This window comes from Enhydra lutris, unplaced genomic scaffold (genome assembly GCF_002288905.1).
Source record: "Enhydra lutris kenyoni isolate GAN:26980312 unplaced genomic scaffold, ASM228890v2 scaffoldscaffold6, whole genome shotgun sequence".
In the NCBI taxonomy this organism is placed as follows: Eukaryota; Metazoa; Chordata; class Mammalia; order Carnivora; family Mustelidae; genus Enhydra; species Enhydra lutris.
Window position 1 is genome coordinate 7494238 of NW_019154090.1, and position 16973 is coordinate 7511210.

Consider the following 16973-nt stretch of genomic DNA (forward strand, 5'->3'; position numbering starts at 1 on the left):
ATTTCGGGCATGCTTTTCCGATGCTTTAAATTCAACCATCCCACATGTTTAAATCATACGTTTTCAAACTACCCTAACCTTACCGTGCCGGCCCAGTTCCCTTTGGTTTTGCAGACTTCCTTCCAGATGTGAGGCTCTATGCATGTATGTGCAGCCACAACGCATGATTTGCATTACTTTTAACTGTTGTGCCTTAAGACTTCAATCCTAACTCTCTGTGCAGTCTCTAGTACGATGCAATGAACAGGGCAGGTAATCCCAGGGAGCTCTGTGCTCATGGGTATTTGTGTTTGTGTTGTCTTTATGAATCGACGTCCGTGAAGGCTGACCAACCAGAGATGGGAGTTGCATGGCTCTGGGCAGGATGGAGTCTCTGCACAGGTTTCCCTTGGCCCACAAAGCGTTACTGTTTTTTGCTGGTTTTAGCTAGAATTCACTTCCAACAGTGGCAAACTACAAGATATTATATACAGACTCAAATCCTTGGCTTCCCTGGAAAAAATCAAGAGATGTCCTACGTGGAGCCCTTAGGCTCATCAACAGTCTTCTGGTCTTGGCCAAGCTTTTGATATTTTACCCCCATTCCCTTCAGCCCTCTTCTGTCTGGCTCCCACCACCATTTGAAATGATAATGTCTGGTACAGCTATGAATATATACCTATAGGGAGATAATCTACACAGTTGTATCTACAGGTGTCCATATGCATCCAAATTAATTCTGATGAACATACTCATGACAGTGGACTAATGATGATGTTCCCTCCCTGAATTCATATATTGAAATCTTAACCTCCAAGGTGATGGGGTTAGGAGGTGGGGCCTTTGGGAGGAGATCAGGTCATGAGGGCAGAGCTCCCTTGCCCCATCCATCAGTGAGACACAGAAAAGACAGTCATCTATGAACCAGGAAGTCGGTGCCACCAGACACTGAATAGGCCAGCACCTTGATCTTGGACAACCAAGCCTCCCAGTGAGAAATACATAAATTTCTACTGTTGAGAAGCCACCCAGTCCTCTGGTACTTGCTGGAGGAGCCCGAACTGATAAAGACATACACAAGTAGTAAGTGAAGTACAAAGCAGATCAACAGGGATGTGCAGACACTGTGCCACCAGCTGGCTCTTGGGGCTTTGCAAAAATGGCATTTAATCCAAGTAATACACAGTTGAGTACAAGAGAAAGCCATCTGCTCAAATACTGCAGGCCATATTTTTCAGCATAAAAATTCTACGATTCCATTCTACAAGGGTATGCACTGGGTCACAAGGAAGAGATTCTGCACATACCATTGAATTTTTCACGCTCTGGAGCAAGCGCTCGTGCTGCTCTGCTATCGCCAGGGCAGCGGAGTGGACCTTCTGATAGATGGCTTCCCCATCTCGCGTTTGAAAGATAAACAGCCCTTCCCCAGTTTCACACATCCTGTGAAAACAAAAACAAAAAGCTTGTGAAAATCCAGCTCCAAGAACTGCCACGCACGGGGAGCCTAGAACACTCCACGCAACGAGACCCATTGATTTCACACACATTCAGGATTCTTGTCTACGTTGGTTAAATGACGTTAACTAGAATCAAAATTTCCAATGGATTTGTTGTTAATCTGGGCAGGAACCATTCATAAGAGGCTAACAAGGTGCTGATTTTTCTTTTTTTTTTTTTCAGTCAAGAAGCCAAGGTTAATAAACAGCTTTCTTGATTCTCAGTGTAATCCCAGAACTTTGCCTTCCCACTTTCCCAGAGGCACCTGGACACTGTGTTCTCAGGACTGTCCATGAATCAGAAGCTCAGTAGAAACTACATCATTCAGCGCAGAGGTGGAAGAAGGAGTCTATGACTCCCAGATTCTGTTCCTTCCTCAGAGACAATGGCTTTATGGATCCTTTCATTTCCAAAATCATTCTGGATTCCTTTTTTCTCACTTCACCCACTGACTTTTACCTTGGACACTGTTCCAGCATCCAAAGTGGTCCCAAATGTCCCAACCCTCTTTCCTTATGGCCTGAGCTAACAGAAACCTGTAGACGGAAACCCAGAGCCAAGAGAAGATAAAATAATGAGTTTAAGTTGAGCCTTTCCTACGCCCTTTGGGAAGATAAGGCTTCAGACATAAGAACATTATGGCCCTATAGACACACTGAACAGTTTTGAATTTCCCCAGAATTACTCTGTCTACAGGATAAGTCTATCACTCCAAACCATGGATTTTGCAATTTAGCCAAGAATCTAGAAGACAATCAGGAGCTCAGAAAGCAGTGGGAAATTCGCTGACGCCTGCACGCAGCAAGGATGTAGCAGGGAGTGAAATAAGCAAACCTGGGCCCCAGACTGCAGGGCTGGGGTCGCGCCTCACCAGCCTTGTGAGCCCGTACGTGCTACTTAGCCTCTCTGCGTCTGCATTTCCACTTGTAAAATAAACAGCATGATAGTAACCACCCCCCAAGTGTCCTGAAAGTGTTAGACAGGATACGTGAGTACACAAAGGAAATCTCCACATCCGTTATTCCACTGGAAGGTAAGCTCCGTGTAGACGAGAATTGTTCCTGATTCATTCACAGTTCCGTGACCAGTGCCTAGAGCACGGCTCGCCCTCTGTCTGGCCCTCAATAAAGAACTGTAGAATGGGTTGGGAAATGACAGGCGGCGCTAGGCAAAGGTATAACAAAGAACTTGACCCGGGCTTCCTTGCGGAAGTTTTATTTATTTATTTATTTATTTATTTATTTATTTATTTATTTATTTATTTTTGGAAGTTTTATTTAAACTGAAGTTCTCCGGACCCCCTGGGGAGGGCAGGGCTCTGGCAGAGAAGGCAGGAAGAACAGTCTGGCAAGGAACTGCACAGAGAACACCTTGAGATGGGACAAAGGTGAGTGGCCCAGCACACCAGGGAGAGGGGGACAGGAGGGACAGCCTATGTTCCTGGAGCATCGGGGACCAGCGTGAGCGCCCCGAGATGAGGGGCTTCATTCTGCAGAATCACCCCCTGAGGGCAACGGTTCCCACAGGCTCGGATGCCGACTTTGGAAACTGTTCCCTCTCTTTGCCCAGGACGTTTCACACCAACATCCAGTCTGAGAAAAATACTAATGGGACTGCAATTATGAGAACTAAAATAAATGACCTCATGGCGGGCAGTATTAATAATCGAACTTAAGAGATCGGAATCCAAGTCAGTTCCACAGTGCCTCAGGGCCAAGGTGTATTTTGTGCGTGGGCACGTGCGTGTTTCGAATTTCTGGACACTGTGGCAAGCAGGATGTATCTTACATTCAACATGTGTATTTATGGTAATCTTTTCCTCTCTCCACCCCGGCATAGCAGTTATTAAATCAATAATGCTACCGTAGGGAAGGAAAAAATGAAACAAGATGGGATCGGGAGGGAGACAAACCACAAGAGACTGTTAATCTCACAAAACAAACTGAGTGTTGCTGGGTGTTGGGGGGATAGGGACTGGGTGGTGGGGTTATGGATATGGGGAAGGGTATGTGCTATGGTGAGTGCTGTGAAATGTATAAGCCTGATGATTCACAGACCTGTACCCCTTGGGCAAATAATACATTATATGTTAATTTTAAAAAGTTATCTTTCACATTTACAATTACATTATATTTGAAAGAATTCAGTACAAACAAGGCAAATCATAAGAGCCTCAGCAACAGATGTAAAGGTAAAGACATGGGCTTTTTATTCAAGGAGTTTACAATTCACTTGGTTAAAGATCTATGTCAGTGAATAAGTTCAAGACTAACAACAGGGCACAATGAGCCATACTGGGTCAGAGGAGCCCCTGATAAAGCAAAGTATGGACCGCGAAAGGGGTCAGTGTCGATGTTACATAGTAACGAAGAATTTTAGGAAGACAAAACACTGGAGAGAAACTGATCAGAAGCACAGAAGAGACACAAAATTAGGAGCAAAACATTGTAGAATGTTGTCATTCTTTTGTCTGAGAGAGTGAAGTGAACAAATGGAGTGTGACCCCCCCCACCCCCCGCACCTGTGGCCACAGAGTGCCAGAGACACTACCTTAAGAAAAACAGACACACAGAAACACAACACGAAATAAACAAGAGGCTTAACCACATGGGATCTGGTGGCTCCAGCTTGAAGAAAAATGTGGGGAAAGGTCTTTGGGGCTTGTAATTTAGAACAGGGGCTCTCGACGCTGGCACCGTTGCCATCGGCGATAGTGCATGGCCAGATCCTCCTTGGTGGTGGGAAGGCTCCTGTGTGTTGTAGGAGGTTGAACAGCATCTCTGGTCCATCTACCCACCAGCCGCCAGTGGTATCCTCAAGTTGTGACAACCCCAAACCTCTCCAGACATTGATAAATGTCCCCGAGGTGGCAAAAGGTCCCCAGCCAAGAAGCAATGAAAGAGACCCAAAACAAGGGGCTGAGGGAGCACCGAACCTATGGGTTAGCGGTGGAGACGCCGTCCACAGAAGGAAGCTTCTGGGTGCGGGGGAGCTGTTGCTTCACCACAGACGGGATTCGGGTTGAAGCGGAGTACGCCCCAGCCCTGTGGTCGGCGTGGCCTTGCCCGTTCCAGTCACTGGGGCCACTGCCTGGATCTCAGCTCAGCTGTAGATGTGGGGGCAGCTGACTCTGCTGGTGTAGTGTGTGTGCATGTGTGTGCGTGTGCACGCGCGAGTGTGTGTGTGTGTGTGTGTGTGTGTGTGTGTGTTGCCTGGAGACCAGTAGGGCGGGAAAGAGAAACCAGCGCATCACGGAGCCACTCAGGACACTGAGCACGGGGCAGCTATTGGGAATGTCAGTCACCCTCGTACAACTTTTCTCCGTCAAATCGTTGTGCCGCCTGTTTAATATTTTTAAAATCGACTCAGGTTTCTTCTCTCTCAAACAAATGTATTGTCCATAAGCCACCAAATCCATAGTCATAAGCCAGTATGATCCGCAATAAATTGAAGGCAGACGTGAAAACGAATGCAATGAAAACAAAATACATTATTGAACCCTGTCTTCGGGTCAGAAGACCCAAACGGGACGTGTGCTCCCTTATTAGTAACGCAGGTAAATTAAAAAGTGTTAGGGGCACCTGGGTGGCTCAGTCAGTTAACCACTGCCTTTGGCTCAGGTCATGATCCCAAGGTCCACGGATAGAGCCCCGCATCGGGCTCCCTGATCAGTAGGAAGTCTGCTTCTCTCTCTCTCTCTCCCTCCCTCTCTCTCTCTCCCCCTCTGACCCTCCCCACCACTCACTCACTCTCTCTCTCTCAAATAAATAAATAAAATCTTTTAAAAAAAAGAAGAAGAAAGTTTTAGAAAATAGAGTTTAGACGTGCCAGCACCCCACCAAAATGTTTTTTACTGTAATTTAATCAAAAGGATCAAAAAGGTAGTTGGGAAGAAAAATACTACCACTGTGCGAGTCCCATTCATTTAATATTATGCCTCTATCACAAAAATCACCCCACATTTGGGGAAATGTGGGTGTGCTTCCCAGAGCCCTCCTGGAGGTGATGTGAGGGAGAGGTAGAAAAGACCGTCTCCTCCAGTTCCCTCATATGTTGGAATCGGGGTCAACTATACTGACCTCTCGAAGTTTCCACGGCCTCATATCCCAGATGTTAATAATAAGATCACCCAAACCTCTGAAGGTAGTGAGAGACTGTATTTTATCTTTATCAAGGTTCCTACATCAAGGTAAGCACTGAATTAGGATTTATTTTTCTTATTTTAACCCTTTAAAAAGTCAAAACCTCAGGGAAAACTTCAGGAGGGAGGCACAACCACATTTTTGCTTGGAAGGAAACTCAGGTGACCACATCCCCGGACAGCAGGGGAGCAGAAAAGATGCCTGGGGTGGAAGGTATGTGGCTGGAGATGAGTCTTTGAGGCTCACAAGCTATGAAAACAGAATAATACAAACCTCTGAGAACAGAAATACGAATTCAGGAATAGGATTCTCCCTTTAGGAATAGCAGCAGCTTTCACTATGTAAAAACTACAACGCAAACGACCGGGGGGGTTTTGTTTCTCCAGTCCCAGTGAAGTAGTGCTCTGGAGAGTTAGCAACAACTTCCACAAAGCTCATCAGCCCGGTGAGCGAGGAAAGACAAGGTCCCCAAATTTGGAGTGTGCTCTGACTGTCACAGGCTATCCTTTCTCCCCTGGTTCCACCACCAATGTCGCCAGGCTTCCCAGAGGTTCCCTTAAATGTGCACATTATTACCTTTTAGATTTAAATTCTAACCCCACGTATAGGGACTTCAGAGTTTATGAAAACAAAACAACAAAACTGAGTATCCAAAGTCATAAAACATGGCTAGTGTAAGAGACAGTGGTAGTTTGTTAATTATATCTGTTCTTAATCACGTAACAGGTAAAGTCAAAGAAACATCCCTTTTCCCTTTTTGCTTCCCCATGCCATGCCCTGACCTAGATCTAAGGGGGCATCTGTCCCTCATTTTTCCTGCTATCACGCTCTCCCAGCAGCGGGCTGAAACGGAAGGGCTTTCACAATATCTAAGCCCAAACACGACCTGTGTTCTCATCCCCGGGAGAATGAAAAGTCGGGTTAGCACCAGAGGGAAACCGCGGGACAAGCCTTGAAGTTAACAAGCCTGAAACTGAAGTCTGGTCATCCCTACGCTGCCCTCCACCCGCCGGGGGTTCCTCTGTAGTCTGAGCTGCACCAGGAGGATCCTGACCCCCAACCCCAACTCATGGCCAGTCAGTACACACTTTTGGATTTAGCGTCAAAACATCTCAGTATCCGAACACTTGAGCCCACGTTCATTGTTACCAACGTTCCTGCAGCCACTCTTGTCCTCACCGTGAGCACTGTGACACCCTCCTAACTGGTTTTAGCTTCAGAGTCTAGTTTAAAAGAAAAAAAAGTCAGACCGTGTCCCTTCTTTGCTCACCACTTCCTAGGTAGAAAAGAATTTAAACTTGTCCAAAACATCTTGTCTAGTCTTGGCATGGGCAATTACCTGGGAGGTAATTTTTGTTTGCCTGGGGTTCTTGGGTTAGACAAATGGTAAGAATGGGATTTAGGGTGAGGCTTTGGGTCACGTGCCGTCAGTGGACCTGGAGGATGGGATCGGCCACGTGCACAACCAATGAGTTGATCAAACACACACGTAATGAAGCCCCAGTAAAACCTCTCCACTGTGGTTGGGGGGCTCCCTCGCTGGTGATACTCTACGTGTACCGTCAGATGCTAATGGGAGGGCAGGATGCTGCTCTGACTCCACCGGGGGAGGACACAGGAGCTCTATGCCTGGTACTGCTCTGGATTCTGCCCCCCCCACCACCCCGCCACTTCTTCCCTTGCTGATGTTAGTTTTAGTTACTCTGTATCCTTCGCTGTTAGAAGCTTTAACCATGAGTTTCATAGATGTCAGTTGTCGCGGCTGGCGCGACAAATCGACCAGGAACGTGAGGGTAAGAGGATGCTGAAAAGAAATTAAGAGACAAAGAGATGGGGGCAGGAGGAGCACCAAGGAGGATGTCCAATAGTGCCAATTTTATTCAAGGCTGTGAGGCATTTTATAGCTAAGAGAAATAATCATAAGAAAAGTGTCTATTTTTAGCTGATTACTAAAGAGTTTGCAACAAGCACAGAAAATCCTTCAAGCTTTCCCATTATCTATTTCCTCGGCATCAATAGCAGACCCTCTAGCGCCAGATGTACTGACTTCAAGGCCACTCAAGACATAGTTTATGTAAGCACAGCACAGTCTTACAGTGGTGTAGTCTATAGCCCGTGCAAGGACAGCAAGGACCAGCCAAGAATTTCTGACCCCGGCCAAATCGTCTCTATCTGACTAGCGAATGTGTGGGATGTCACGTAGGCGAGCGCACAACACATAGCACAGACCCTTTCTCAGTGCTACTCGACTTTATCGACCTAAGCCTTTTGTTCGGCTATTCAGCCTTTAAAGGAGGCACAAGTCAGGGCCTGGTTTGGTTCTCGTCTCAAGCCTTACCGTGGCCTCCCACAGTCAGTAAGCTCTGAATCATTCTAGTAAATTACGAAACCTTTGGCGGTTGTGGGAATCCCTCCACTTGCAGCTGGTGTCAGAAACGGGAAAGGTCTTGGGGACTGTTCCTGCAAACCTTGCAGTGACCCACCTCCACCCGCCACCCCCAGGGGCACCCCAACAAAGACTAAAGCCCAATTCTTTACAGTGGCCTTCAAGCCCCACATAGCCAGACCCTGTTGCATGTCTACCTTTACACACGGTGCTTCCCCCTCCCTTGTTCTGTCCGGGTCATGCCAGGTCCTTGGCTCTTCTTTGCACGCTCCGCATCTACCCGCCTCGGCACCTTTTTCCAACCTCCTTCTTCTGGCTGGAATGCTCTCCCCGCGAGTCCTCCTAGAGTTTTTGTCAGGCATCCCTGACTTGGCAAAGCCAGTCCCACTCATTCTATTTAAAATCGCCCCCACTCCTTTGGCACTTTCTGTTGAATGACTTTATTTTTTGCTGTGGTCTTACACAATCTAACATCTCTTTTACTTTTTAAAATGTCTATTATGGTCTATACTCCCCTTTCCTCTACAGAGTGAATTTCACAACAGCACAATCCTTGTGTGTTTCATTCATGGCTCCACACCAGGCTCCTCGCGTGCACTCAGCAGACATCTGATGGAAGAAGGAAATGACTCATTTCTACTAGACCCTTCTAGAGTGTGAGGTACCGTCCCACAGAAAGGAGCCACCTACACTAGTGGATTATTGCCTGCAGGAAGACGGCTGCAGCAGACAAATGGCCAACAGGTATGTGAAAATACATCCAGCATCACTAACCTTCAGGGAAATCAAAGCCACAATAGGATATCACCTCACCCCTGTCAGAATGGCTACTATGAAAAGCAGAAGAGATAACAGGTGTCTGGGAGCATGTAGAGAAAAAGAACTACTTGTGCACTGTTGGCGGGAATATGAACTGGTACAGCCCCGTGGAAAACGGTATGGAGGTTCTTCAAAAAACTAGAACTAGAACTGCCATACGACCCAGCGATTCCACTGCTGGGTATATATTCAAAGAAAATGAAATCACCGTTCCAAAAAGATAAACACACCCCATGTTCACTGCAGTGTTATTTACAATAGCCAAGACATGGAAGCAGCTGAGTGTCCACCAATGTAAGTGCATAAAGAAAAAATATATACATATACACATAAGCACACAATGTAATATTAGCCATAAAAAGGAAGAAAATCCTGCTATGTATAACACCATGGACAGACCTCAAGGGCATTAGGGTAAGTGAAATAAGTCAGATAAAGACAAACACCGTATGATCTCACTTGTCTGTGGAATATGAAAAAGCCAAACTCACAAAAGCAGACAGCGAATGGTGGTGACCGAGGACTAGAGGGTGGGGAAAATGAGGAGATGAGCACAGGGCGCAAACTCCAAGTGAGAAGGTGAGTAAGTTCCAGAGATCTATGGTACAGAATTGTGAGTACCGTGAAAAATACGGTATTGCATACTTGGAAGTTGCTAAGAGAGGAGATCTTAAATGTTCTCAACCGCACACACACAAAAGGTAATGATGTGAGGTGGGGACGGTGTTAAGTGAGCTCACCACGGTGGTCCTTCTGCTACACACATTGTACACATTACACTTAATGTTGTAAGTCCATACAACCTCAAGAAAGCTAGGCAAATAAATAAAATAAAAATACACATACAATTTTTCTTAAAAATGATGGCCACACGACAGGATGTACTGACGAGAGCTTTTTCCCAAAGGTCACGACAAAGTCATCCTTTCCTTTAGGGATTAAACATGTTAAAATCACAACAAGGAGGCAGAAGGGACCTGGCTAAGCTTCTTATGTATGATGTGGCCTTGCCTGTCTGAGTTCACACTCCCACACCTAGCACAGATCTCTTGAATGTGACTACTAAAAAGCTGACTCTGTACAGTAGAAAGGAGACTCTCTCTTCTCTTTCACACCTGCCTCCATTAAAGGAATATTTATGATGCGTGTGCATTACCTTTATAATTAAAATTACTTTTGAGATAAACGCTGATGGGGAATAAAAGTCCACATAAATGGCACAACTATTGTTTGTATTTTCGTGCAAAAGGAAAGAATTGCACTTTACTTATTTATTTATTTTATAATTTTTAAAATTCTGTTATGTTAGTCAGCATACAGTATATCATTAGTTTTTGATGTAGTGTCCCATGATGCATTGTTTGCGTATAACACCCAGTGCTCCCTGCAATCCATGCCCTCCTGAATACCCACCACCAGGCTCACGCAGGCCCCTACCCCTTCCCTTCTAAAACCCTCAGTATGATTCCTGGAGTCCATAGTTCCTCATGGTTCATCTCCTCCTCTGGTTCCCCCCCTTTATGTTTCCCTTCCTTCTCCTAATGTCCTCCCTGCTATTCCTTATGTTCCATGTGTAAGTGAAACCATATGATAATTATCTTTCTCCGTTTGACTTATTTCACTTAGCACGATCTCTCTCCTCCAGTTCCATCCATGTTGACGCAAAAGCTGGGTATTGGTCCTTTCTGATGGCTGAGTAATACTCCATTGTATATATGGACCACATCTTCTTTATCCATTCGTCTGTTGAAGGGCATCTCGGCTCCTTCCACAGTGTAGCTATTGTGGACATTGTTGCTATGAACACTGGGGTGCATACGGCCCTTCTTTTCACTACATCTGTATGTTTGGGGTAAATACCCAGTAGTGCAATTGCTGGGTCATAGGGTAGCTCTATTTTTAACTTTTTGAGGAACCTCCACACTGTTTTCCAAAGTGGCTGCACCAACTTGTATTCCCACCAACAGTGTTAAGAGGGTTCCCCTTTCTCCACATCCTTTTCAACATTTATTATTTCTTGCCTTATGAATCTTTGCCATTCTGACTGGGGTGAGGTGGTATCTCGGTGTGGTTTTGATTTGAATCTCCCTGATGGCTTATGATGAATATTGTTTCATGTGTCTGTTAGCCATTTGGGTGTCTTCTTTAAATAACTGTCTGTTCATGTTTTCTGCCTATTTTTTGACATGATTATTTGTTTTATGGGTGTTGAGTTTGAGAAGTTCTTTACAGATCTTGGATACCAGCCCTTTCTCTGTACTGTCATTTGCAAATACCTTCCCCCATTCCCTGGATTGTCTCTTTGTTTTGTTGACTGTTTCCTTTGTTATGCAGAAGCTTTTTATCTTGATGAAGTCCTAAAAGTAAATTTTCGCTTTTGTTTCCCTTGTCTTTGGAGATGTGCTTTGAAAGAAGTTGCTGTGGCCCATGTGGAAAAGGTTACTGCCTACTTTCTCCTCTAGGATTTTGATGGATTCCTGCCTCACATTGAAATGGACTAAATCTAGCCAAAGAGGTAAAGAATCTATACCCTAGAAACTACAGAACACTTATGAAGGAGATTGAAGAAGACACAAAAAGATGATAAAACATTCCATGCTCATGGATCAGAAGAATAAACATTGTTAAAATGTCTATGCTACCCACAGAAATCTATACTTTCAATGCCATCCTGATCAAAATACCAATGGCATTTTTCAAAGTGCTGGAACAAACAATCCTAAAATTTGTATGGAACCAGAAAAGACTCCAAATATCCAAGGAAATGTTGAAAAAGAAAAAGCTGGGGGCATCACGTTGCCTGATTTCAAGCTGTATTACAAAGCTGTGATCACCAAGACAGTATCGTACTGGTAAAAAAAAAAAAAAACAAAAAACAGACACATAGGGGCGCCTGGGTGGTTCAGTGGGTTAAAGCCTCTGCCTTCGGCTCAGGTCATGGTCTCAGGGTCCTGGGATCAGACCCTGCATCGGGCTCTCTGCTCAGCGGGGAGCCTGCTTCCTCCTCTATCTCTGCCTGCCTCTCTGCCTGTTTGTGATCTCTTTCTCTCTCTCTCAGTCAAATAAATAAAATCTTTAAAAAAAAAAAAAAAAAGAATGGGTGTATGTCTCCTAAAATACACAGGAATGAGAGATTACTAAGTAGCTTAAAATCAAGAAGAGAAAGAGAATATGCAACAATTTATATTAGAAGAGTGATCCTGTAAACTCATCCGTTACAGGGGGGAAACAACTTTCTTCCCCAATGAAAAGCTATCACCAATTACTTGTTTTCAGAGTGATATATACGAGACATGAATAATTTCTTTTCGGAGGCTGTTCAGATGCCTTTAATCCAAAAAAAAAAAAAAAAAAAATCCAACCCAAAAAACTTTTCACAACTTTGTGCATTCCCTTCAAGAAAAGTAATTTGTACATGCAACGTCAATTTTCACATATACTTGGCATACCTAAAAATTTCTCTTAAAATGATGTCAAAAGCACAATAGAGACTCTCTCTGGCTCGTAAAGAGAAGCACTCATGTGTGGTAATTATTCAGTACCTTCTGCCAAATGTCACCTGGGCTTCTTTCCCTCCTGCAGGTGCTAAACCCAGGGTATTAATTTAAATCACTCAGGTGGTAAGGCAGAGCCTGACACCGGAGCATGCTAACTCAGCAGCCAGCTATAAAATTAACAGGGGTACTTACTGGACACCTGCCACCTTTCTTTAAACAATCACATTTCAAGAATGGTTCCAAGGGGACGTGTTGATGCAGTTAGAACCTTCTAACGCAGTTAAAAGTTAGATCTTCCCATCTTCACAGTTAGACCTTCCCATAAAAAAAAAAAAAAAAAAAAAAAATCAGAGCCCCTGCTAACCTGATGTGTTTCACTGAAGTTTCAGGGCTTCCAAGTGGAAAGAAACAAACAAAAGACCAGAAAAACCTCAAACAAAGTAAGCAATATGTCTCTTGGCCCACCAAGTAATCTCACCATTCTTTGTCTCCAGGGCCAAGGAGTGGCAATTAATCAGGCAATTGCACCTTATTAAAAAGCTTGTATTTCAACGCTGGATTTCTCAAGGAAAAAAACAGAGATATGATCTGATTTGCTTCTGTTGGGTGAAAAGGGGGAGAAACAACATCTAGAAGACTTTAAATGATCTATGATTACGATACTGCTGTCCACGAGCGACAAACAATCCTGGCTCTGGAATGCTAAAAGAGCAAACAGGAAGTTCCAGAAAGTAAGAAAATAGCACACATCCAAATGGTTTTAGGGTGCTCTGGCGACATGAGAAAACGTTCCTTCTCTTCCCTAGCTCCACAGAAGTTCATGAAGAACTAGACTCACCTAGTGGATGGACGCGACATTCAGCCTTCCTAGATAGTATCAGGGTTTGGAAGTAAGACTACCGGAGTGCGACTCCTCAATCCACCATTTACTCGTCTAATGCCCCTGGACCAGTCATCTAGGTCTCCAAGTTTCCTTTTAAGATGAGAACGGTAATATTACCTACTTTCTATGAGCAGCAAATGGCTTAAAGGAGGCAGTGCATGCGAAATACTCAGTATAGTGACCTTCATGTAATCACGGCTACGTAAATATCAGGGATTGTTTTCAATGGCTGGTATGCCTGCAGGGACAGAGTTTTCCAACTGGATAATTGGACCAGATTCCCATTGGTTGTGGGGGATAGTTCCGAGCAGCGTATGCTCGCAGCATCTGCACCCCCCATCCACTGGACGCCAATGGCATCCTTGTTCGATTGTAACAATAAAAAATGGCTCCAGACATAGACAAATGTCCCCTGGGACAAACACATCCCAGGCTGAGAACCGCTGTTCTGTATTTCAGTGCCATTACGAGTGATATTGCTAATTACAGTCCAATAGCGGTTTTGCCCTCTTTGCTTTGGGCAGTTATTAAATGCTGTATTGGACACATTTTGTAAGATTTTCTTCCATTTTAAACCTTACATCCATCCTTCTTCTGATGGCATCGGTACCCTCTTCCTGCTTTGGGAGAACCACCCCACTGTATTTGTACCCTGCTTGCTTTGTATAAAGTCCTCAGTGTAGTACTTGACACCCTCAGGAATGTGAGGGTCCATATACGGTAGGAATTTCCTTTCTATCGGCTCAGGGCGTGAGAAGATCCCAAAGTTCTTGGAAGCCTCCAAGTGGAGCCAGAGCAAAGCCATCCTAGAAGAAACAGGACTGAGAGATGAAACCTACGGTCATTTAGCCTCTGATCAAGCCAAGCCTGATGCCATCCCTACCGCCCGGACCTTCAGGTGTGTGAGCCAATGATCTTCTCTCCTGTTGTGTTGGGTTGGTTGACACAACTGTCTACTCCATGCCAGGCGTTACGCTAGGTATTTGTGTAGCCCTTTTTACAGGCAGCCAATGGAGCTCAGAGAGTGAGGTCATTCCCTCAAGGTCCACACCCAGTATGGGGTAGAGCTGCAATCTCTTTTCATTTCCTCCAGTTCCTGTCTAGTTTATTACACGTGTCCTGGTGTCAGTCTTGGTGGAGCAAAGTGGGGCCACTGAACAGGAGTAACACTGAGTCTCAACTCTAACAGAGGCTGACAGCTTGTCCAAAAAAGACCGGTTCAAACTTCTGGGGGAGATTCCTTGTGTTCTGGTGGGCAAAACTGCAAAATCTTTGCAGATGCATGCTGGACCCATGAAAACTATTTGCGTAGAGAGACTTAAATTCTCTTCATTTATTGACAGGAGACAAGGAGAAAATTGTGTTAGTTAATATGAAACTGCTTTGTTTTGAACACATCTAAAAATAGCCAAGGAAAAAATTATCTTCACTAATAAAGCAAGGTGATATGAAACCTTCATGCTTGGGGGAACACAAATGATCTTATTATCCTGAGCATCTTGATGGTAACTATAAAAATTCATCTTTATTTGAATTTCAGGCAAAATATAAAATAGTCATATTACCTTGTGTTTAACACTGTCAGTACCCTGCAAACTCAAGTCCTACTCTCAAAGTAATCATAATAAAACATCGAAGACCCTACTGGGGAGAAGCCCAGCACCCTTCCAGATCACCTGCGTGCACCGCTGCTGTTACACACAACAACCTCTCGAGGAAGTTATGACTTGGATAAACTTAAAAAGGAAGTTAAAACCTTTGCTCAAGGTCAATTTCTTTTTTTAATTTTTAAAATTTTAAAAAAATATTTTATTTATTTATTTGACAGAGATCACAAGTAGGCAGAGAGGCAGGCAGAGACAGAGGAGGAAGCAGGCTCCCTGCTGAGCAGAGAGCCAGATGCAGGGCTCGATCCCAGGACCCCAGGATCGTGACCCAAGCCAAAGGCAAAGGCTTTAACCCACTGAGCCACCCAGGCGCCCCTCAAGGTCAATTCCTAATAAAGAACAGATGTCAGAAACTAGGGTCTCTCTGACTCCTGTCGGTGCTTCTTCCACCCCACCGAGCTGTCGGAGAAATGAACAGGATCCTAAGAGCACATTGACGACGCTTTCCCTTCTGAGGACTCGCCTTCTGGTTAGCACCAGCCCCACAAAGCATGACCACTGAATAAGAAAAGGATTCAAAAGTACGAGTGTTCTAAGTCTGTACAATATTTGAGACACAACACTGTGGCGTGTGGGTGGTAGGTATTCTAGTCATTGAACAGCTGGAGAGCTTGGGCAAAGTACCCTAAAGGTCACACCATAAAGAGAATAAAGTCATAGAACAAAATGCTTTCATTTTCTGAGTCAGCACTTTATTGCTTTTGGTCAAAGGCCTTGGAATATTTTTGAAATTTATGTCTCCAACATATCCATAATTTTCATCCATTTCTTTTATCTGAGCTACCGCAGTATCTCCCCATATGTACCTCTGCCACTTCTATCCCATTGTCCACAAAATATAAATATGGTATCACACACACACACACACACACACACACACACACACACACACACCTGCTTAGAAAATCTCTGTGGTTTCTTATCACACTTAGGAGAAAGATCAGTCTTTAAAATAATCTCCTAGACCCTTAACAGGCTACTAGATTAATAAGAATAAACTAAACTTTTGCAAGAGATGAGTGAGTAACATTAAAACCTGAAAGATAATGTCAGAAAAAGTTTAATGTTAGTCATGAGACACTACAGAAGTTTACTAAGGTTTTAGTTTCCAGAAATTGTGATAGAAAGATGTACTCTTCCTATTACTATTCCTATAAATCTAAGTAATAATTGAAAATTTTTAATGTTTGAATAAGGGCTACCCCAAATAGGCCCCACACATCCTGATCAAGGCAGAATTCCACTCTGCATCAATATGAAACACAAGTGGGTGATGCTATGAAGCATATAATCAACAGAAAAGTCTACTTCTATCATAAACCATTTTTCATACATAGATTTCACTGGTAATGATTAATACATAAATAATTTCTGAGACCAAAACAGGGAAACATACCCGCTTTCCCAAACAAATTCTGATCTTTCTACAGAAATGTTCCCATAAGGATAATAAACAAGTAATTCTGACAGAACATTGCTCTGAAAATTACAGTTTTATTTTCTAATGTGAGGACCTTTGCCATCTCTGGGAGATTCACAGACTCATTTATAGCATTTCAATTTCCAGGTACTTAAAAATAAAACAATGGGAAAGAGCTGTTTGGGAAAAAAGAGCTTAAAAACTTTCAAGGAGAGTTGTAGGAGAATCAAATGCATCATTATTTCTGAAAAGCAAAGCTTAGATAATTGGGCTTTGCTTATCATGGAATGAGCAGACTAAGTTGAGTAGAGCATGACTGTCATATAGTCACACAAATTAGGGTCTTAGGTGTGTGGAACTTCTCTTTTCACTCTCCTTAGATCAAGTATTGTATTCTTGTTGGGAAGAACCATTCGCTTTTACCAACACACCAAAGATTTTTCAAAATCACAAGCTGACTGCTTTCAGTTTGAATATGAATGTCAGGCCATGTTACAGAAGCACTTGTATTTCTTAAAATTTAGTCATTTAAAATTCTAAAATATAAAATTAATCTCTGATGTTAAAAAATAAATAAATAAATAAAGAGCCCAAATTCTGAGGGAGGAACTGTGCGTGAGGGGGAGAAGAGTGAGATCCTGCTTAAATGAATCTCTTTCTAACTAATGATCAACCCAAAG

The 16973-nt window shown here is 43.8% G+C and overlaps 1 protein-coding gene across 1 annotated transcript in view; it reads right to left on the minus strand.

Moving 5' to 3' along the window:
* LOC111141588 (docking protein 5) overlaps positions 1-16973 on the minus strand; it is a 154805-nt gene that overhangs the window by 33555 nt on the left and 104277 nt on the right. Inside the window, exon 6 of the mRNA XM_022494253.1 lies at positions 1287-1422. Within this exon, the coding sequence (XP_022349961.1) occupies positions 1287-1422 (136 nt within the window). The remainder of the gene's footprint in view (positions 1-1286; positions 1423-16973) is intronic.